General features: G+C 50.1%; 1 protein-coding gene across 2 annotated transcripts; it reads right to left on the bottom strand.

Moving 5' to 3' along the window:
* Positions 1-13,434: 13,434 nt before the first annotated feature.
* On the bottom strand, positions 13,435-20,583 carry LOC133918927 (pentatricopeptide repeat-containing protein At2g26790, mitochondrial-like). 2 transcript variants are annotated; one of them, XM_062363062.1, is made up of 4 exons: positions 20,240-20,583; positions 14,337-16,913; positions 13,997-14,229; positions 13,435-13,822 (listed from the first exon to the last, which is right to left on the bottom strand). In XM_062363062.1, exon 2 carries the CDS (start codon positions 16,854-16,856, stop codon positions 14,409-14,411), a length of 2,448 nt encoding a protein of 815 aa, XP_062219046.1. In that variant the 5' UTR covers positions 16,857-16,913; positions 20,240-20,583; the 3' UTR covers positions 13,435-13,822; positions 13,997-14,229; positions 14,337-14,408. The 2 variants fall into 2 exon arrangements, with proteins under 2 accessions (XP_062219046.1, XP_062219044.1); XM_062363060.1 differs by lacking the exon at positions 20,240-20,583 and adding an exon at positions 17,859-18,425.
* Positions 20,584-23,484: the final 2,901 nt, after the last annotated feature.

Raw genomic sequence — 23,484 nt, 5'->3', positions numbered from 1 at the left:
CCAGTGGCTGTCGACAAGAAGCCTGCTCCCGCAAGGCCTCCCGCTCCCGCGAGGCCCGAGCCGGGAAAGTGGTGTGAGATCCACCAAAGTGACTGGCATGACCTCACTGAGTGCCGGTCGGTCAAAGGCCTCATCGAGCAGCGCCAGAAGGAGCGCGAGGAACACCGCAGGGGTGGCGACGACAAAGCCGCCCCCGAAAACCAAGAACTCGGGTTCCAAGAGCCCGAGCACACTATCGCTTTCATCGACAGAGGCGCTTACACGCCCTCCTCTCGTCGCTGCGTCAAGACAATGCGACGTGAGGTGTGCTCGGCGACCCCGGGCGCTGCGGCCGCAAGGCCTCTAAAGTGGTCGAAGACCCCGATCACCTTCAGTCTGGCGGACCACCCCGCAAGTACTGCAGGCGTGGGGCGACTACCTCTGGTGGTGTCCCCCACCATCTGCAATATGAAGATAAGCCGGGTGCTGATCAATGGGAGTGCAGGCCTAAACCTCCTGTCCTAGGAGGCATTCAAGAAGTTGCAGGTGCCTTCGGGGCGCCTAAAGCCATCCCTCCCATTCTACGGGGTGACGCCGGGGCACACACTGCCCCTCGGGCAGGTCGAGCTGCCCGTCACTTTCGGGAGCCGGAACAACTTCCGGACGGAGAACATCATCTTCAACGTCGCGGAGGTCCCTCTGCCATACAACGCCATCCTCAGGCGCCCGGCGCTTGCCCGGTTCATGGTGGCTCACGGTCAAGATGTCGAGCCCCGTAGGCCCCATCTCCGTGCCCGCCGAGACCGGCAGCGCCGTCTCCTGTGCCGAGCAGCTATACTCGGCCTGGGTCTCTGCTCGGGCCGAGGTCGAAGGACACCCAGGGGGCCCGAGACCCTCTTCATCCAAACCCCGACTCGCCGTCGATGCCTCCATCCACACGAAGGAGGTCATGGTGGGCAAAGACTCGCCCCAGGTCATCCGAATCGGTGGTGACCTAGGCGACGAATAGGAAAGCGCACTCGTCGCCTTCCTCTGGGCTAACGTCGACGTGTTTGCATGGCAGCCATCCGATATGCCCAGGATCCCTAGGGAGGTGATCAAGCACCTCCTTGTCGTGCGCCCGGACACGCGGCCGGTGAAGCAGAAGATCTGGCGGCAGGTGCCTGAGCACCAGGAGTTCATCTGGGAGCAAGTCAGTAAGCTCCTCGACGCTGGATTCATCCGAGAGGTCCTCCACCCGAAGTGGCTGGCCAACCCAGTCGTCGTCCCGAAGGCCAACAGCAAGTTGCGGATGTGTGTCGACTACACCGACCTTAACAAGGCTTGTCCAAAAGATCCTTTTTCTTTGTGAACAGATAGTAGATTCCACTGCGGGATGCGATCTTTTGTGATTTTTAGATGCAAATTCGGGTTATCACTAAATCCGCATGGCCAAACAGGACGAAGAAAAACATCTTTTACTACCCGGTGGGGACCTATTGCTATGTGTCAATGCCTTTTGGTTTGCGCAATGCTGGATCTTCTTTCCAGTGAGCTGTGCGCATTACCCTTAATACGCAGGTTGGCCGTAACATCGAAGCTTATGTCGATGACCTCGTGGTCAAGTCCCAATATCAGGCCACCCTGCTGGAAGACATAGCGGAGACTTTAAATAGTCTCCGCACCACCCGCCTGAAGCTCAACCCCGAGAAGTGTGTTTTCGGGGTACCCACGGGCAAGCTCCTCGGTTTCTTGGTTTCCAGCCGAGGAATCGAGACCAATCCAGAGAGAATCCGGGCCATCAAGCAGATGCGTCCCCCGGCCCGGCTGAAGGAGGCCCAGCGTCTCGCTGGCTGCATGGCGGCCCTGGGACGCTTCATCTCCAAGCTCGGGGAGCGAGGGCTCCCGCTCTTCAAATTGCTGAAGAAGACCGGTCATTTCAATTGGACACCAGAGGTCGAGCCAGCCTTCCAGGGAATTATCTCACCTCACCGCCCGTACCGGTGGCCCCCTCCGAGGCGAACCTTTATTGCTCTATGTCTCGGCCACTCCTCAGGTCATGAGCATGGTATGGTGGTGGAGCATGACGAGTGCTCAGGGCATGGTGCTGGGTCCGAGCTCTCAGCCGCCCCCGAGAAGCCTACGGGTCTCAGGGCTCCTCCCGGCCAGGGAGTCGAGCCCAAGACCGCGGCTCCTCCCGACCAAGGAGTCGAGCCCAAGACCACTGCTCCTCCCGACCAGGGAGCCGAGCCCGAGATCACAGCCGGCCCCGACCACTGTGCCGAGCTCAGAGGCTGTGACAAGTCCTCGAGCGAGGGCATAGTCCGGGCCCGCTGTATACAGCGACCGGTGTACTTCGTTAGTGAAGTTCTCCAAGATGCCAAGACAAGGTACCCCCAAGCCCAAAAGATGCTTTATGTGGTGCTCATCGCTTCCAGGAAGCTGCGCCACTACTTCCAGGCGCACAAGGTCTCGGTGGTAACCACATACTCGCTGGGGCCAATCCTCCGGAACCGAGAAGGCACTAGGTGTATCGTCAAGTGGGCGGTCGAACTCGCAGAATTCAATCTTCACTTCATCAGCCGCCAAGCAATCAAGAGCCAGGCTCTGTCCGACTTCACGGCAAAGTGGACGCCGGTCCCCGAGGTCGATAATGAAGAGTTGTATGCGTACCTCGGGCAAGATGGGGCCGGGTACTAGGTCATGCACTTTGACGGCTCGCTCACGCTGAAAGGCGCGGGGGCTGGAGTGGTGCTCACCTCCCCAATGGGTGAAGTACTCCAGTATGTCGTGCAGCTGCATTTCTGAGCGACCAACAATATGGCGGAATATGAGGGCCTCATCGCTGGCCTCCCTGCAGCGGTGGGTCTCGGGATCCGGCGACTGCTGGTGAAGGGAGACTCCCAACTGGTGGTCAACCAAGTATCCAAGGAATACCAGTGCACATACCCACAGATGACGGCGTACGTGGCGGAAGTCAGGAGGCTGGAGCGGCACTTTGATGGCCTAGAGCTGCGGCACATACCTCGCCACGACAACGCTATGGCCGATGACCTCTCCCGCCTGGCCTCGGCCTGAGCGCTCGTCCCAGCCAGAGCCTTTGAAGAAAGGCTCACACGGTCATCCGTCCTGCCTGCCGACCAGGATGAAGGGGAACCCTCGAGCCTAGTTGGGGGAACCCAGGAAGCACCCTCAGTGGGAGGTCCCGTCAGGGTGCCACCGCCCGGTGAGTGCGCTGCGCTTGCCGGTGCTTCTCAAGATGCCTCGTGGATCGACAAGATCCGAGGGTACTTAAAGGAAAACATCCTTCCCGGGGATGATGCCTCTGCGGAGAGGATTGCGCAGCAGTCCAAACGCTATGCCATAGTAGATGAAGATCTCTACCGGCGTGGCACGGACGGTGTCCTCCTGAAATGCATCACCCGGGCAGAAGGCAGTGAGCTCCTCACTGAGATCCATGAGGGCGAGTGTGGTGGCCATGCATCATTCCGCACGCTAGTCGGGAAGGCCTTTCGGTAAGGCTTCTACTGGCCTACAACTCTCCAGGACGCTTCCGAGTTGGTTCGGCACTGTAGGGCGTGCCAGTTCCACGCAAAGCAGATTCACCAGCCAGCTCAGGCTCTCCACACCATCCCCCTATCTTGGACCTTCGCGGTCTGGGGGCTGGACATCTTGGGTCCATTCCCTCGAGCAATCGGGGGCTATGAGTACCTCTACATCGCCATCGACAAGTTCACCAAGTGGCCAGAGGCGATCCCAGTTGTCAAGGTTACCAAGAACACGGTAATCTAATTCATCCGCGGTATCACAAGTCACTTCGGCGTCCCGAACAGAATCATCACCGACAATGGCACCCAGTTCACAAGTGCCCTGTTCGGAGAATACTGGGAGGACCTCGGGATCAAGCTTTGCTTCGCCTCTGTCGCTCATCCTCGGAGCAATGGGCAAGTCGAGCATGCAAATGCTGAGATACTGAAGGGGCTCAAAACCCGGACCTACGACGTGCTGGCAAAGCATGGGAAAGGGTGGATCGACGAGCTGCCTGCTGTGTTATGGGCCAACCGGACCACGCAAAGTCGGACCACCAGGGAGATGCCGTTCTTCCTCGTTTACAGCGCCGAGGTAGTCCTCCCCTCCGAGCTCACTCTCGGCTCTCCTCGGGTGAATGCTTATTCAGAACGCGAACAGGAACAACGAAGACGCGACGACGTCGATTACTTGGAGGAGCGTTGGTGACTAGCCGCCGTCCAAGCCGCCAGATACCAGCAGAGCCTATGGCGCTTTCATCAGCGCCACATCCGGGCCCGATCACTCGAGGTTGGGGATCTAGTTCTCCGATGCACCCAAACGCGCGAAGGAAAGAATAAACTCTCCCCTATGTGGAAAGGCCCCTTCATCGTGACCGGTGCCCCGCGACAAGGCTCATTTTGGCTGGCCACAGAGGACGGGCAGCCTCTCCCAAACACGTGGAACATCGAGCATCTGCGCAAGTTTTATCCATAAGTCATCATGTTTGTGCTCAGGCCAATCAGGACAAGGGCCTTCCCCTACCCAGGTTGGCCGGGGGCTGCCACCAACCATGTAAGTTAGCACTTCTATACAAATTGTCAATATACACTCTTATTCCGAGTTTTTTCCTCTGGAATCCATATGATTAATCTGTTTGGTGAGATGCTCGTTTTGTGCGAGAAAAACACGCTCTCTCATTTTTCCTGCTGATAAAAACGGATCTCAGTCGGTATGCGCGTAGGTAGTAGCTGCTGACTTAAGTCTGTTGTGGTAGGCTGTGGTGCCCAGCTGCATGGCAGTACCCTGAGCACTACCGAGCCTCTGGGGTTCTTGGGTAATCCTACTGCTCGAACATGAGTAATCGGGACCGCTTAGACCCCAGGGGTGGGCTGTCGATGCTCGGCCTGGTCAGTCCTACCCTGGGCACCACCGAACCATTGGACCTCTTGGTTATGCCTCTGTCTGTACACTTCGCTGGTCCGGGTATTCGAGAGATCTCGGGTTAAAAACGAGAGCAGTCTATAATGAGTACCGCACTAACAGAGCGCACCAAGCAAAGAATCTTTGCCTGTTTTTCAAGCTTACAGATCAATGCTCGAGAGCAAAGCTGCCCGACTGCAAGAGCCTCAGCACCCGGGGTGCTGCTCGAGCCTCTAGGGTCCTCGGGCAATCCTACCGCTTGGACATGAGCGGTCGGGACCGCCTAGGCCGTAGGTTCTATTACCAGGTTCCCAGTACTCAGGTGCTAAAAGGATGTCCTGGGGGCTTAGGCGCTCTGCATGAGGGAACCCAAGTTCCCGGGCGCCCCGAGCTCAGGACATCTACCCTTTCCTGGACTGGTTGACCGGAAGGCTGACAGCTACCCGGTGAGTTACTAAAGTTATATGAATTTCCTTTCATATATACGCAATAAACTATTGTTCCCGAGTTATCCTCGGGACCCTCGCATGCTAATCTGTTCGGCGAGACGGTCTCCTCGCGTGCAAAACCCCGCCCACTTGCTCACTTTTCTGGAATGACAAAAACATACAGTAGTCGGTGTACCGTACAGGCGGCGATGGGTGACCTAGGTCCTTTAGGGTGGCCGTGGTGCCCGGCCAGCTTGGCAGTACCCCGAGCTCTACCAAGCCTCTAGGGTTCTCAGGTAATCCTACCACTTGAACAAAGAGTGGTCGGGGCTGCTTAGACCCCAGGGGTGGGTTGTCGATGCTCGGCCTGGTCAGTCCTACCCCGAACACCACCAAACCATGGGGACTCTTCGTCGCATTTCCCCCCGCACGCGTCTCCGGTCTATTTGTTTGAGAGGTCGCAGGGTGATAAGTGTTCATAGGTCGTGGCGTGTACCATGCCAGGTGGATTTGTCTCCCGAGCAAAGAAGTTCACCGGTCTATTTGTTTGAGAGGACGCAGGGTGATAAGTGTTCACTAGTTGTGGCATGTACCGTGCCAGGTGGATTTGTCTCCTGAGCAAAGAAGTTCGTGTCTGTGTCCCTTGACTCAGCAGCTACACACTCGCGAGGGCTCGGGGGCTGGACGCTCGGGTGGTCCCACTACTCGAAATATGAGTGGTCAGGGCAACCTAACTTCTCAGGGGAAGGGTGCCGGGCTCCACCCGGCCAGTGCCTCTCGGGACATCAAGCAAAAAGCAAACAATATAAATATGAGCGGAGTTTCGATCCCAAGAGTGGTTTCCATTATATTAAAAGGAACCGTTCAGGAGGGGATCACTCCTATATTTACAACATTCCAAAAAACAAAAAACACTAACTATCTACAGGCTCCGGTGGAGGAGAGGACACGTTGTTGCTGCTATCGCTGCTCGGGCCCGACTCCCGCACAAAACACGTCGCCACCTCGGCAGCGATGTCGCGGATGACTTCCCAGGCGGTGGCTTCCTCCGCCTCAACCATGCCCTGCCGGGCTAGCTCCAGCGGGAACGTGGGATCTCAGCTGCGATAGCAGGCGAGAACATGCTCGGCCACTCCTTGGGCCAGTGCACGCCCCTCCCGGGTTGCCAGCTCCTGCACAGCGTTAGGAAGGGCCTCAAGGCGCCGGGAGATCTGTGCGAACCCGAGGGCGATATGGCCTATCGACTCCTTATCCAGCAACTGATCGCCCACGAACACGCGCCCAAGCCCGGCTGCCTCCACGGAGTCCCATGCCTGCTGAAGGATGTCCTGCATCATCAGCTTCACGTTCGTCCGCAAGGAGAGGACGATCTTCAGCTCGTCCTTGGTGTTCTTCAACAGGACCTCAAGGCTGGTGCCGTCGACGGCGCTAATAGGGATACCCCTCACGGTCGGGACCTCCTGGCGTTGGGCGGCCGCCTCGGTCTGTGCTCGCTCCAGCTGCTCGGCCCGGGCCTTGACGGCCTGCTCTCGGACAGCCAGGTCGGCCTCCCGGTTGGTGACCAGTGCCTCCCGGGCGGCGAGTGCTGACGATGCTGAGTCGGCATCCGCATCACACTGCGCGATCTGCTCCTCCCGGGCGTCAAGCGCTAGCGCCGTTATTTCGACATCGGTCTCGCACAGCGCGACCTGCTCCTCCCGGCGGAGGACCTCAGCGTGGCCGTGCTAGAGCTCGTCGTTCTGGTGGGACAAGTCCGCCTGGGCAGACCGCACGGCCTCCTCCCTTCTACTAGCCGCCTCCTCCCAAGAAACCACCTGCCGCTCGCAAGCAAGAAGCTCTGCAGCGTGTCTCCTCGACGCCTGGTCGCACTCTACCGCAAGCCGCTCCATGCAGCTGGCCTTCTCCTACACGGCGACGGCCTCGTCGCGGGTCTCCTCCAGCGCCTCCCGCTCCTCGGCCACCTCGTGCATGGATTTCTCGTAGGACGCACGGACAGAGGCAATACGGGTCGCCAAAACCTTTCGGCCCTCCTCCAGCTGGCCCCTCTCATCAACTAGGGTGGCGTGCTCGTGTTCAAGCTCAGACCGCTCTGCCGCAACGGCCACTTTGAGCCGCCTGATGACCTCCCGGGCGCTTCAAAGCACCTCGGGGAGGGGTTCCGGGGCCTGGCCAGAAGGTGGCTAGGGGCTGGGTCCCCTACGAGCCCTCTCTGCAGAGGCGCTCGGGGACCCCGACGGCGGCCACACCGGCACCGCCCATGTCGCGACCACCTCCCCGGCGGCCGTTCGCTCCTTCCTCGGAGGGCTCGGGGCAGGATCGGCCGGGGGTCTCTGCTCGGGAGCGGTCGGTGCTCTTGGCTCAGAGCTGGCTGGAGCCAGAAGCTTAGGGTCCACCAGTGCGCTCGGCTTAGGGACAGGGGCTGTCCTCGGTTGCTCCGGGAGCTCCTGGCCTCCTGCAGAGTCCTTGGGCAGCCAGAAACAAGAACAGGTTAGTAGCTAGCCAAAATCCGGGCAAAATATGCTCAAGACAAAAAGGGAGATTACGTAGTTTTGGGCCCGTGGTACCGCCATCGGGACTCTGAGATCCGGAAATCGGGGCTCTGCGGCTTCGACCCAGGCCGCTGCGCCCGCCCCGGAGCCTGCCTCCGAAGGCTGGTCGGTCCGGCCGCCAGCCCTTGCGCCGCCAACCGGGCTCTGGCCTTCGGGTTGCCACGCCCTAGATCCAGCCTCCGTCCCGGAGTCCTCTCCTGAAGACTGGCCAACTCGGCCACCTTCCTTCGCGCCACCTGCCGTCGGCCGTTGTCGCGGAGGTGACGGCGACGAAGATGAAGATGGCTAAGGGACGTACACACAGGGACGCTTCCCCTTATCACCTCGGGTCACCAATCTGCGGCCTTCGGTGGCGACGCCCTACCCTCCATTGTCATCCACCTCGGGGATGTGTATGGTCCCGGCACCCCGGACGATCCACCAGCCCCTGGGCATCGAAGGCCGGCATTGACGCCTGCAGAGCCGCCCGGCCTGGATCCGCGCAAAGCGCCAGCTCCTCGCGTGGTAGGACCGCCCGTGCGAGGTCTTCGACGCCGGTCACCACCTTCAGCAAGGTCACCAACGCCCCCTCGTCGAGGTCCCCCTCTTCGCCGATGCAGGTCCTCATCAAGTCGCCCAAACCGGTGTACATTCAGGTGAAGTGGGCGCGCTCCCGCAGAGGGGCCAAACGGCGGCATAGGTAATCAACAACCACCATTAGAGAAGTAATCCCCGCCCGGCGCAGGTCATCAATACGGTTCAGCATCGGGCGCATGCACTCATCTTCCGCAGGGGCCGCCACCCAGATCAGACTGTGGGGCCCCACTGGTATTTGGGGCAGCAAGAGGCGATCATGGGGACTGACGTCGACGTAGACCAAGTCCCAGTGCCAGTCCTCCCATTTGCCGTGCACCGCCTACGGGATGTAGACGTCGTCGAGTCCCTCCCACAGGCGAAAGTTGCAGCAGCCGACCACCTCCACCTCGTCGAATCCCTTCCTCCTCCCGGCCGCTCGAAGGACGAAGAAGTGCCGGAACAGCGCGACCGACGGCGGCACTCCCACGAACATCTCGTAGAAGTGGGCGAAGATCACCAGGATCACCACCGAGTTCGGACTCAGGTGGGCCAGCTGGACGACGAACATATTCAGCACTTGCAGGAAGAACATCGAAAATGGCGGCACCAGCCCGGCGGCGACGAAAGACACGAAGATTACGATCTGCTCTGACCTGCGTGTGGAGGGCAGAAAGTTGGCCGGCGTCACCACCGACGCCTCCCGCTGGCCAGCGGGGACCATCAACTTGTGAACCTTCTCTGCCCCCTCCTCATTCATGAGGCGGGACTTCGGCAGGACGCTATTGGAGCTCGACGTGTCCCGGCGATCGCTTCCTGCCCTCGGCATTTTTTGGGGGTGGGGAGTGGGCTGGAGGAGATTAGAAGCAAGGTGCGCTGCGGGCTGAAAGAGAGAGCTCCCGGTGCGCAAGGAAGAAGAAGGCAGAAGACGACAACCGCGAGAATGGCGTGAGGGGTAACGGTTCATTGCCCCTCTCCTTTTCATATCATGGGTATTTCAAACGGCACATTCCTCGACGCAATTTGCAATGCGCATTTCCCTCGATCCGCGTGGTTGCCAGGCGCATCTCCCTCGATCTGTGCGGTTGCCAGGCGCACTACACTTGATTCGCGCGGTTGCCACGTGCGCCTCCTGCCTCGCTATCACTCCCCTTGGAAATCGGAAGGGCGCGCGTCCTTTCTGTTTCCCGCCTAGGCCGTACCAAAAGCCTGGGCCAAAAAGATTGCAAAGACCGCAAGAGTTTGGTGCCTGATGACAGGCCATGTGGCACCGATGCTGTGATCGGCCTCGAAGAAGTAGGGCCCCATCCGTAGTCTCTAGGACATCGCCTGCTGATGGGCCCAGGGGCTGCTGTCGGTGACATGGGAACTAGGGGTCCCTGAGTCTCGAGGCCAGGATAGCAGAATGCCACGTGGCGCCATCCCTCGGGGACTATCTCTCCGAGGCCCGAGAAGACCTAGTTCCGGGAGGGGTGCTTGGGGCCATGAACAGACGTCCCCGAGTACCCGAGTTCCCCGAGGACCCGAGAAGGCAGTTCCGGGAGAAGGCACTCGGGGCCATGAATAGTGGTCCCCGAGTACCCGAGTTCCCCGAGGACCCGAGAAGACACAGTTCCAGGAGAGGGCGCTCGGGCCATGAACAGTCACCCCCGAGCACCCAGAATTCCCCGAGGACTGAGAAGAGACGTATCCGGGAGAGGACGCTCGGGGCTATGAACAGCAGTCCCCGAGCACCCAGAGTTCCCCGAGGACCTGAGAAGCCCCTTGTCGGTGGACCCCACAAGGGCTCAGCGATGAGGTGTCAATTGGTGAGAGGCCCGATGCTGCATTTAAGAGGGAGCATGGCCTATCACTTCCAACCACTCCCCCCCCTACGCCTGTTGTCAGTCCCTGCTACCGCCTAGCAAGGAGGCGTGGGGATATTTAATGGGACGGGTCCCATCGCACGTCATCCTACGCGGGAAATATCGTCACTGGGCTCGAGGCATATCACTTGCCGCCCTGCTGTGTCAGACCTGCTCTGACCGGGCGGGCACGCGGGGTTGCTCGACGGCTGCCTGGTGGGCCCCCCTGCTGCACCCACTAAAAGGTGGCATGATAGGCGACAGGACCGTTCGGGGTGCATTTTTAACCCCCCGTAACATCAAACTGCAGCTCCATGATGGTTACTTTTCATTTATGGCTCATGGAGACTCGTGCCCTCCTTTCTGGGCACGCCAAGCCTCCCCGACGGGATAAAAGGGGGAGTGCACCCCGAAGAAGAACACGAGTCACAAGGTGCAGGCAACAAGGTCACGACATATGAAGCACGAAGCCGAGTAGAAGCTCAGAGAGATCTGCGCTTGAAGACTGAAGCTCTAGACTTAGACAAAAAAATCTTGTAACGCAAGAGATCCAAAAAAAGGCATTCCCAGAGCATTAATAGCATACACACAGGAGTAGGGTATTACACCCCGTGCGGCCCGAACCTGTCTAAAATCCCTTGAGCATTTACTCCCGCTAGCATCTGATTATCCGTCCCGCCTACATCTCATATACTCGCATTAAATTCACATACGAGGTAGATTCAGAATCATCCCCCCGGCCGAATCTCAAAGGGGGTCCCTCAGGATCCCCGCTTGCGGTGTTCACCCACCGACAGCAGCAGAGGAGAATCACTGGGTGGATTCAATGCATCCGATGCATTCACTATATGCTTCACTGCATACACACTGAGTACTTCATCTCCCTTCAAATCCCCTTTCAAATCGTTCACTTCAAACTTTCAAAATAAAAAACCATCGCATCAAAAAACCCTAAAACTATAACACTTTCAACTACAATAAAATTTACATGACGGGGATATAGTTTATTCAATTACGAACAGCACAGTACAAGAAAATATAACAAAATGCTAAGGTAACACGTCACCATAGAGCGTCGGTGGTCGTGGTGATGGGGGGAGCAAGCTTTTGGTGAGTCCTGGGTACATATTGGGATTCACATATTTAGGGAATGATAACACAGTACAAATCAAATATGAAATCAATTCCTAAGCCAACCGCTAGAACACATCCTTATTACTCTCAGTTGTTCCTCCGACCTGTATGCGAGGTGGGATATAGCGCCTTATGACGTTGTTGCATCCCTCTTGGCGCAATTATTCCTGTAGTTCCTTGATAACAATGTGCAAGTGATGGATGTATTCTTGCTTGTGTGGATCTATTAGCAGGTCAATCCAGTACTGGAACCTACAATCATCGGTCTGGAAAAAATGATAGATGAGATAAGTAAATGGTTTTGAGAAAAAAAGGAAATAAAGTGAGTATTATTTATTCGTACTCTGAAATGTGGAAAACGGAAGAAGCGGCAGCCTACGTCACTGAAATGCTCATAAACATGGACTACAGCATCATCTCCTTGTATGTGATATACTTTACTTTCTTCAACAAAATGGTCGGAATTTATCATTCTACCAACACGTTTTCTCTAAGCACAATAATTTCATTGGATTTCCTGCCTTACATGCAGAGGCAACAATAACTACTTGCTGAACTTTTGTGGAATGAAATGACCACACCAAGCAACAGCTACCATAGGGAATCTCTGTCAAGCATCAATGTCACAACTTTTTCAGCTTTCACAGGGTATCCAATGCTCCAGCCCCTAGCCAAACCCATGCACTCGGTCCATGCACCAGCCCCCATCCATTATAAATAACCCCACCATCATCCATAGATAGACCACTCATTCATCAGCTCCATCAACTGAAATATCTTCCTCAGCTCCTGCAAGCCCACCCAAGAAACATTGAAGGATTTTTATCCTCCAGGAGGTTGAACCACCGATGTGCTTATGTGGTGACTCTTGTAGGCTTCGCGAGTCCCAGAATATATCCTACACTTATGGCCTACGCTTCTTCATGTGTGCAAACTACCAGTATGACAAGCCTCGACATAGACCATACGAGTACCTATCAGTATAGCGATATAGATCACTCATGTGGGCCTTTTCATACGATTTCATGCACTCTCTTATTAATCTCTCCTCTTGTTTCTTTTATCTAGTCTCCTCCACCTATCTGCGACTTTAGACAATGGCTCGATATGGAGCAAAATGAGGACCAAAAGCGGTGGATGGACATGGAGATGCGGTGGAGGAGGGAAGCTTACCAACGCCACGAGTACGAGCGACATCAAGAGGAGCTACGGATGAAGCGGTAGGAGGAGGAGCGGATCAGGAACGCCACGAAGGAGCGCGCGAAGCAGAGAGGGAAATGAAGCAGGAGAGGACCCGTCGCGCTAAGGTAGGGGGGCTTGATGGCAAATATCCTATCTGCACTAAGTAGAGAGCATCTATTGTACCTCGCCCTATTTCTATTCTCTAAGACATATTTGGTTTAACAACGGCATGCTATTAGGTTACTGTTTTGACGTATCGTGCATACCAATATTTGTTGTCGATAGCACTTTGAGGTTAGGGTCTATCCGCGCTACGACGAAGAACCCTATGTCACATGCAATGTTCATCAGTGTATGTAACCTCTATACTAGGTTCTACGCTACTTATGCTTTACAGCTACTATTGTAGCCTCTCATACCAATTCTATACTACGTCCCATTGTCAGACAAGCGATTCTACAATTTATTTTACATCTTTCCATTCTGTATCAAAAATAGGTTAAATTGTAAAATAAAAATACGATATAATATATTTTTAATATAAGAAATAATTTCGACCATTCGAACGCAGAAGATATGGTTCACACTAAGCTCCCAAGCCAAGAGATATAGCCCACTAACCTCATGAAGTTTTTTGGTTCAACGGTTTAGTGAAATTTAATTTTTGCCATATGATTTGACGATAATTAATTTTTACTAAACGATTTGACGAAAATTACCTCGATACTACAGCTGGACACCCCTAACCTACCGCCGATACCATGTCATCTTTTTTCACCATACAATTTGACGAAAATAGTATTTTCGTCGTAAGTAAGACGAAAACATGTTTTCGCCAAACTGTTGAGCGAATATGTATTATTTTTACAATTTCCTTATTTTTTATATTATTTCTGTAATATCCGTACAAAAATGTAATATTAAAAAAAATCCCTCCTATCATTATCCACATGGTGATGACCAATGTCTTCATCACGATCTACCCTGCCATCCACCATGCCAACAGCATCAGCCGCCACAGCAACGGAACTCTGAACCTCTTCTGATGCAGTACACTGGATAGTTTCTGATGCAACTGTCTCTGTGCTTTTTAGTGGTTTCCGTCAACATTGAAGTAGAAATTCTTATATCCTCTGACATGACAGTTGAGGTAGCTGGCACTATACATGTCAGACAATGAAGATAATTGCCGTGCTGGTCTTGTCCATGCTGCATTTGCTACATTGTGAGCTCTCCTCATTACAACCTAGCCATAAGAATATATCATCAACATGATTAGTTGTGGGCAGTGCAATGTATCGAACTCAATGACAAACTAAGCCTTGTGAAGAGGATCTAATAGCATGTGAAGCGAATGTCCAACAATTTATATAGATTGTTCATGAAGACCCATCAAACAGAAAACTTCAGGAGACATTACATCGTTGTTCCATTGGTATTGACGTTGAATGCGTCCAGCATGCCGATCTTCTGCCCGACTATCCAATGATGTGCCAAGAGGACCAGTCTTCCCATGCAATGGGTGCGATAACATCACGCAACCCACAGCAGCATGACGGGGGACGCATCCGCCTTCTTGGCGGACACAAGCCTGGTGATCACTAGCACTGGTGACCATGTCCGGTAGGATTCTCGGAATACAGCGCTGCGTGGCTGGATAACATCATCATATTGGATGACATTCAAGTGAAAGCCAACATTTTTAGTGTCAGTAAATTCGTGATTGGCAAGGTTATATACAATTACAAAGATAGCATTACCTTTCTGTTGGCATGATCTCCAGTCGAAATGTTGTTCATCAAGATACAACCATGGGGACATCATAAATATGACTAAGCCTTCCGATATCTCAAGGTTCTCTGATGTAAGACTGAAAAGGTCAGTACATCTGGCTTCATTCCTTTATATATCATTTCTTGGAAAAGATCTTCAGCCTTGGCTATTTCTCCCTGGCTACAATATCCATTTATAAGAGCTGTGTATGTGTAAACATCAGGAGTAAGTCCTTTCTCTAACATCTCATCAAACAGTCCCTGAGCTTCCTCTAGATACTCTGCTTTACACTGGCCATCAATCAGTACTGTATAACAGGGTACATCAGGTTCAATTTCCATGTCTTTCATGAAGCTCAGCAACTCCTTATGCTTTGCTCTAAGAAGAAAACTCCTCCTCTCCTTAGCAATGCCCTGCCAACCTTGCTGCAGGGTCTCCTTTAGGTGACCATCCAATAGCACTGTGTATGCAACTACATCAGGCTTAATTCTTTCCTTTGTCATTATAACAAATAATTCACATGCTTCTTGCAACTGACCAACCCTGCAGTAACCATTCATCAGCGTAGTGTATACAATGACATCAGCAGAAAGGCCTCGCTCAATCATATCACAGAACCATAAGCGAGCATTGCGCATATCTCCTTTCTGACAATAAGCTGATATGAGTTTGCTATACGAAATTACATCAGGAACAACATTCTTTTCCAACATCATGCTACATACAGTTGAAGCCCCTTTGACATTTCCATCTCTACAAAGGTCATTTATCAATTTTGAACATGAAAAATGATCCACCATATTTCCTTGTTTAGCAACCCTAAGAAAAAGCATATAAGCATGGTCAGTCCAGCCTGAATGCAAATAACCACAAACCATAGAACTGTACATCACTTCAATATTATCTATCCCTTTTTCTTCTACTACATTAAATAACACCTCTGCTTCACTCAGGTTGCCTCCTCTACAAAAACCATCAATTGTTGCACCATAGGTGCGTGAATCAGGCTCCAATCCTTGATCCATCATATGGTCTAGAAGGTCAAATACTTCCATAACAAGACCATTCCTGCTAAATCCACAGGCCAAAATGTTATATGTAACTACATCTGGTTTTATATTTTCCTTCAGCATCTGCTCGAATGCCTGCCGAGAATTTTGTATATCTCCCTTGAGACTGTAACCATTGATCAGGCATGTATAGTGGATTTTATCAGGTGCCAAACCCCCAGCCATCATTTCATTCAGTAGCTTAACTGCCTCATTCATGTTTCCAAGCTTGCAATAAGCATCCATAGCAATGTTATAAAGAATGCCATCAAGATGGAGCCCTGAATCTCTAAATTTCTTGAAATGCACAATAACTTCAGATGTCATGCCTAACCTTCTGAAGCACTGTAGAAGATAACCCGCAATGTGACAATTTATCTCGATACCATGGGATATGATGGTTTCAATATGATCCAATGCCTTTTCTATTTTGCCCATTTTGCAATAACTACGAATGAGATGGCTATAACCATATACATCAGCGGCAGATCCATGTTTGGTCTTGTTCTCCAAGACATTTTCAGCCTCCTCCAATTTCATTTCTTTGCATAGTCCATCGATTACCATGTTATATGCCAAGGCATCAATCGGTACCCTCTTCTTGGTGATCTCTTGGTGAAAAGCATAAGCTAGATCATACTTTCCACAATCACAAAGACCAATTATAAATGATGAGTATCCATGTACATCCGGTTTCACTCCCATTTCAATCATCTCAACCCACACTTGGTATCCTTCATCTACCTTCTTTGCTTGAAAAAGCGACCTCGTGACTATGTTTAATGAATAAGCATCAAGAGTCAACTGAAAGCACTTCATTTGATCATAAGCTGCAACAACCATCTCCGATTCACCGCTCTGAGCTACAAATTTGAGCAGAAAGTTGCACGCCCAAACTGATGGAATAAATCCAAGCCTGCAAAGGTGACCAAACATCTCTATTGTCGCTTGTACATCGTGGCATGTGGTGTATGCCTTGATTAAGCAATTGCCTGAAAATGAGAGTGCCTGAGAAGTGGCACATGTTTTCCTGAAGTGATCAATGAGTAGTAAGATTTCAGGACCATCACTACCAGTTGGTGAAATAATCTCAGAGAACAAGGATACCAACATCTTCCCTTGGAATGAATGGGATAAAATTTGTATGATTTCTGAGTAGGTTGAGAAGTCATGGTGGAACCCAATGCTCTCTGTATCTTTAAAGTAAGCAAATGCGACAGCAGGCCTACTCCTTAGGCATCGGAGTGTCTGCACAACACTACCAGAGCTCAAAGACCGGGGTCGTTTCACGATAAGTTCATTATCAGGAGCACAATACGGCTTTTCATCACCGCTTGAGTCGTCTGATTGAACTGAAGCGGCGAGCATGGAGAAGGGGCAAGAAGAAATGGCCCAAGGGAAAACCTTCATGTGCCTGAACCACTCAGCAATGCATTTGGGCTGCCGCCAAAGGAGCATGGGAGATATGAATCTTTCAGCCCTGCCTACGACACATCATTGATAAAAGAAATCTGCCTGCATAAAAAAATAGATAAATTCATCAAAACTCTTTAGTTTGTGTGCTATTCGCATTATTCGGAACATGGGCTCTAATTTGGCAGATTTTGTACAGCGAGCAAGATGTGCCCAGGAAGTAGCTACAGAATCTTTTTTTTTTTAATTTTGCAGTAGCTATCATATTGAATCATTTGCAACACTAGAAATAGTGTTATATTTCAATTGGTTGCTTCAACACTAACTGAAAGATATATTCCCCCCTCTGAAATACTGCAAGTTACATACAAAGTCGAACAATCTAAAAACGATAAACACATCATGGAGGCCTGATTCTTTAATTTTGGCTCATCGATAAGCTCATATTATAGTGTAAATGTTTTGCACAGATTCAGTTTCACAAATTTATAATCCTAACTAGTGGTCTTCCCTTCAAAGAACGAAATACACATACTTACCAGAAGCTTTAGGCTAAAGTTACTAGAGAATATTGAGCACCAGGAAACTTTGGACTACATTAGCTATCAAGCAAACACTCGGTTTTAATTCTTAATATACAGCAAAAAATGTATCTATGATTAGAACGGCATACGTGAGGCTACTAACACAGTAACACGGCACTGCACATGAAGAATATACTCTTAAGCCGCTAAGAAAAATCTTTCCTAATCAATTTGACGGCCTTCGCAGTTCATTGGATGTGAAAGACTGAACCAAATTTTTGAACAATAGATGTTTTAAAACACAGGGCCAAACTTAACTTGGGGCATGGAGTGTTGAAATCCCTGCAAGTTTTGGAAAATACACAGCACCCGTATCTTGGGTACCAACGAGTGCTATGGGTTTTGAATGGATTGGAAGCAAGTTCACAACAAATTGAATGGAGAGAAAGAAACATTTGGCTTCGATTGCTCTAAGCCAAAGCGAAGAAAAAGTTCCCGCGGAACAGAACGAACTGCTGCTTACCAGCAAAAGATGAAACGAGTCCTCCACGGCGGGACGCAACTCCGCTCCACTCCACTGGACTGAGGGAGCAGCGGACAGAGGAGCGGCTGGTGGTGGGCCCGGCAGAGGGAGGGAGAGGAACCGGCCGCGGAAGGGAAGGGCCGGCGGCGTGGTTCTGGGCTGCGTTGCCCTGAGAAGGCTGGATGCGCACGGATCGGGATCCCTCAATTCAGGTCACCGTGACTTCACGCGATCTCAGCTGTGCGTGGGATCCAACGGAGGAAAATCCATCTCCCCTCTCTTATCTCCTTCTAGAGGGGCTACTGCTTTTTTTTTTCATCCTACCGAGTGGCACACGCAAAAATACCGCTCTACCAAAACTTCACTTCTATTTGCCGCTTAGTCCACATGTCAGTGAGATCGGATGAACAGTAACCGCAAATGAGTAAAAACAGTAACTAGAGCTAAAATTCTTGTATAATTCAAACTAAAAAATGTGTCGATTTTTATACTTGCTCTATAATTCATAAGCAACCATTTTAACTTAACTGAATTCTCTAGAAAATTTTGTGTAGAATTCAAACTAAAATTTCTTAAAATGTGCTACTTTTGCAACTTCTAGTAATGTTTAAGGCCTTACAAAAATTGAAAATTCACTAATATTATTCTAATGTGATGTACTAATTTTTAAAATTATCTCCCACCATAACTTATAAGTGAAAAGGTGAGTTACGTTGTAATGCTCATTTATTATAATGTGATGTACTAATTTATTAGTAATGTTTATTCTAAAAGAAATCACTTTTTAACTTATAATCTAGGTGGGATATAAATTTATAAATTATTACATCACATTAGAGGAATATTAGTGAATTTTTCTAGATTTTTTGAAATTTTTGTAAAGCCTTAAAAATTGCTACAAGTTGCAAAAATAGTATTTTTTTTTAGAATTTTAGTTTGAATTCTACACAAGATTTTTAGTGAATTCAGTTAAAATAGGTTACTTATAAATTATAGAGTATGTATAAAAATTGACACATTTTTGACATTTTTTAGTTTCAACTACACAAGAATTTTAGCTCCATATACTGTTTTTAGCTTCTGACGGTTACGATTCATCCGATCCCATATAGTGACATTTTGACATGTGCCATCTAGTAGGATGGTAAAAATGCAATTGCCCCGCTTCTAGACCACGAGGTACCCAGCATTTCCCCTTTCTGCAAATCCCGCTTTGATTTGTTGATTGAGACCGGCGAGCCACCGCAGTTGGGGACGCTGTTGTTCTTCGCGATCCTCTCCGCACACTCGCTGGCCATCTACCTCTTCACCTACGGTTTCCTTCTCACCCGCACCGAGCTCGACCTCCACAGCAGTCGACGATCCCCAGCGGGACGTCTCCCCAGGGTGCGTCTCCTGGCCCCCTCCTGCCGTCGACCGCCTCGTCGTCATCGTACTCGACGCCCTCAAGTCAACTGAGCCTCGCCTCACCTCCTCCTCGGATCGGTCCCTCCTCCACGGCCCGAGTCCTAGTTGTGGCTGATGCAATTGAGCAATTTGTTGTCCTACAAGTTCGATTTCATAGCACCGAGTACCTTCTTTCAAGGTGGGTACCTCTGAGCAGTGAAATTGAGATATTGTAACTAATTATTAGCTGCCCACGACATTTGCTGCAGAGAAGCAGCCGTGGATGGACAAGCTACAGGTCTTGCAGAAGCTGGCTGCCAACGAAAAAACCTCTGCAAGGATCTTCGTTCTTCAAAGCACTCGCAATAGTCTGTGAAACATCAGAAGTTGTTTTAGCAAGTTAAAGAAGTTATTACTGTTGAGGTGGAGTTGCAGGAATCAAAAGGCAATAGTCTGTGAAACATCAGAAGTTGATTTAGAATCCCATACTTCACAATTGTAGCTGCTGACAGGATATTAGCCTAGATGATGCAGGAAGTGATACTTGGTTGATGCCTTTTGATTCAAGTAGTAGTTCTTTTTCTGTATGGCCGGGATGGCTCGATCTGTATTGCAATTCCCACTGGATTGACATTCTGCTGTGTATTTTTATATCCTGAATGTATCGATGAATGGCGTAATTAAGGTTGTGCCATATGTTCTAGTGATTAGTAAACTACTACTACTACTCCATTTGTCGAATCGGTTCTCCTTGTACACTGCAGGATACAATATTGCCCGTTTCTCCCTGTACTCTGATGAATGTACCCATATATTGCAGTTTCGCATAGAAAAAGAAAGATAAGTGTCTTTGCAGCTTTGAAGGATGTCTGAAGAATTCCCTCATAGGCCAATTCTAGGGAAATATACCAGGGTTATCAATCATAGGGTTCTTGATTTTCTGATAAATGAAGCAACTTGATGTCAGGTATCAGAATATGTATCGCTGGCCATACCTTTTGCTTCCATGGTCCCTTGTACATACAGATTGTAAGAACAGCCACACTTATGCATCAAAAATATGTCAGGCAGCAGGTTCAACAGAACAGCCTCCCGTGGTGGAATTCGGCCTTGCCGGACCAGGACGAGGACGCGTATGGCAAGACGGAGCGCGGGACCCCCTAGCTACCGCCGCGACGTGCTGTCGCCGAGCTCGGGAGTGAGCTGGAGTGGCGACGCGTGTTCAGGAGACCATGAGAGGCCACGCGAGCGGGGGTGTGGGAGCCAGCAGCGAAGAGGCCTGCGGCGGAGCGACGTGCCCACGACCATGAGTCTGGACGATTGCTTCTGGGCTGGATGATTGCTTCAGATTCTCCCGTTCGCGAGGGCCGCACGATCTTCACGGACGGCGTGATTTCACGTGAAGTCACCCCGTACTTCAAGGCCTGAAGCAGGATCCCGGTCCTGCACGCCTGTGTTGAGAGGGCCCTGAAGCGCTCTGGACCCTGGAAGCATGTAAGATTTTTTTATTTTCATATCATTTACACTGTTTAAAAAAATTGTAAAAATAGGTCTGTCGTCATTTCAAGATGAGAAATAAATCTCGTCCGTTTAGTCAGTAGGATTTATTTCTCACCCTCTAAAAGGATGATAAATATGATAACCCAACTAGGAGACGAAGAGAGGCCACATGCATTACTACAAAACGTGCCATAAATAGCGGCTCATCAGTACCGGTTATATAAGAACTACCATTGAATACGTATCACTGATGATTCTTAACCGTTCACACCTGAAAAATGATTAAGACGTTAAGAACCGGCATTGAATCAACTATCAGTGCCGGTTTCAGTCCTGAACCGCCATTGAAGGCCATCCGACCCGAAATTTCCATTTAATAAGATTTTGTCTCTCGCGCGTCTGATCGGCTCGGTCACCGGCTGACCTTATCCCTTTGCGCTCATCTGCTCTTGTCTGCTCTCTCTGTCTCTCTCTCTACCTTATCTCCTCTCTCTCGTTCCCCATCTCCCTTGTTCTCTTTCTGATGAGTCTATGGCTCCTTTAGATACGATCAATACCGCTGAAAATCCTCAAATCATATAAGATCCAATTACAAGAGCACGTACACGATAATTAGACCACCAGGTGAACTTATTTTTGCTGTTCATGCTTCCTTGGATAGATTATTACTAAATTCTTGTGATGTTTTATTGCATAAGAACGTGGGAGGAGCACAACAACCTTACCCAGACGTCATCCCTCGAAGTCCAAATCTACTCGGACTCGAGGCTGAGCTCTAGTTGTGGTCGTAATCAAAGTCGTGGTCATAGTCGAGTTGCAGGACAATATGTCAGTAAAACGGGTATAACTCTCTCATACGAAGTACGTTTTAAGTAATCTTGGACATTTTGGAAAGCTTACGACAAGCCATTTCCAATGGGTAAGAGCTCGACCAAATATTCCTTATAGTTTAGTCAGAGTCAAAGAAATAAGGTGATGCGCCACCATTTTGGATCTAGTTGGATCTTGTAATCGTGTTGGGTCAGAGTCTAGGTTGTGCAGGCCTCTTTCCACAGTTGCACAACGCTAGGTCGACCTCCTCATGTTCCCCCTATATATACATAGTAGTCATTATAGTTTAGACTTGGGTTTTACTTAGATTATTCTGTTTTATATAGTTTGTCGCTTATTCAGTTTGTAGAACTCAACTCGAGTATTTCATTGGTAATTAGCAATATTAAGATTGCATCTATCTGTTCTTACTTGTGTTCTCGATTCGCTTACAGAAAAAGCCTTCTTGGCGAGGTCAACCGTGCCTTGGCACTGTTGATAACCACGGAGTTGTGGTTGCGAGGGTTCTAGATATGTCTTGGTCAGAGTCTTTGGATCATCAACGTCGAAACTCCACCAATCGACTTATCATATTACCTTCAGAAGATCTGGCAAATGTGCATCAAGTAGTATCAGAGCCTCGGTTGCCCGTTAGGTAATCTCAGTTATCCCCTTGTTTCGTCATTTTTCATTACCTAGAGTCCAGAAAATTACCCCATAAAAATATTTAGATCTTAGTTTTTCCGCTGTCCAAACCACTTTATGCCTTTGTAATTTTGTTTTCAGTATTCGCATTGTTGAGTTGGAGTCCATCGTTGGTGTGTTTGTTGCTGGTCGAGTCATCATGATCTAGTTTCTAGTGTCGAGTTTTGTTGTTTAATCATCGTGTATCTCGGCCTATCCTTGTTTGATATAGTCGGGATTGTGTCTCTAGTCGAGTCGACCATCAACTCATATTCGACCACTAGTCGCATAACCATCTACTCGAGCTCGACCACTAGTTGAGTCGACCATCAAGTCGTGTTCGACCACTAGTCGCTTTAACCATCTACTTGAGTTCGACCACTAGTCGAGTCGACCATCTACTCAGGTTTGACCATTAGTCGCTTTAACCATCTACTCGAGCTCGATCACTAGTCGAGTCGACCATATACTCGGGTTCGACCACTAGTCGTTTCGATCATCTACTCGAGTTTGATCACTAGTCGTTTCAACCATCTACAAGGGTTCAATCACTAGTCGTTTCGACTATCTCCTTGGATTTGACCACCTAGTTGGATTCGACCATCCTTTCAGGTTCGACCACCTAGTCGGATTCAACTATCTACTCGTTTTCGCCTCCACAACCTAGTCGGAGTCTATTTGCTTCTGGCTGCTCTCGGACACCCTACGTACTCATCATATTGAGCATTGTCTGACAAAGTTCGAGTATAACTCGATAGCCTAGACAGATGTAGCCAAAGTTCAGAGAGAGAGAGAGTATCTTTTTAATACCTTTATACCCTTGCTCTTCGGAAAAAGTTTGTAACCCAAGTACCTCACTATTCTTAGAAAAAGCCATAGAAGAGTTTTTGAGTTTGTGTCACATTCGTAAAAAAAAAAGCAAGCAAGAAGCAAAGAGTGCAAAAAAAGAAGGAAAGAGTGAAAAAAAGAGAATCAGTTTGCATTGCGAATTTTGTTCCATTGTGATTGTGTCCATGATAGTTTTTGACTTGCTTGAGCTAGTTCTAGGAACGTGTTCGGGCCAGCAACTATGACAAGTACTATAGACATCTATTCAGCTTTGCTAATCTGATTTGAATTATTGCTATTCCTTACTACTAAATACTGCATGTCCAGCTACACCTTCTCTCGATCAGAACAGTTTCTCCCCTTGCAACTACCTCACTCGCACCCGATAAGATATCACAAACCAGCCACCGGTTGTTCC

Source organism: Phragmites australis, chromosome 5 (genome assembly GCF_958298935.1).
Source record: "Phragmites australis chromosome 5, lpPhrAust1.1, whole genome shotgun sequence".
Classification (NCBI taxonomy): Eukaryota; Viridiplantae; Streptophyta; class Magnoliopsida; order Poales; family Poaceae; genus Phragmites; species Phragmites australis.
Note: the sequence above shows the minus strand (reverse complement) of the source record. Positions and strands in the feature narration are given on the sequence as shown.

Excerpts from the sequence above, each read along its gene's own strand:
- LOC133918927 (XM_062363062.1), bottom strand. The coding sequence starts at position 16,856 with ATGCTCCTTTGGCGGCAGCCCAAATGCATTGCTGAGTGGTTCAGGCAC.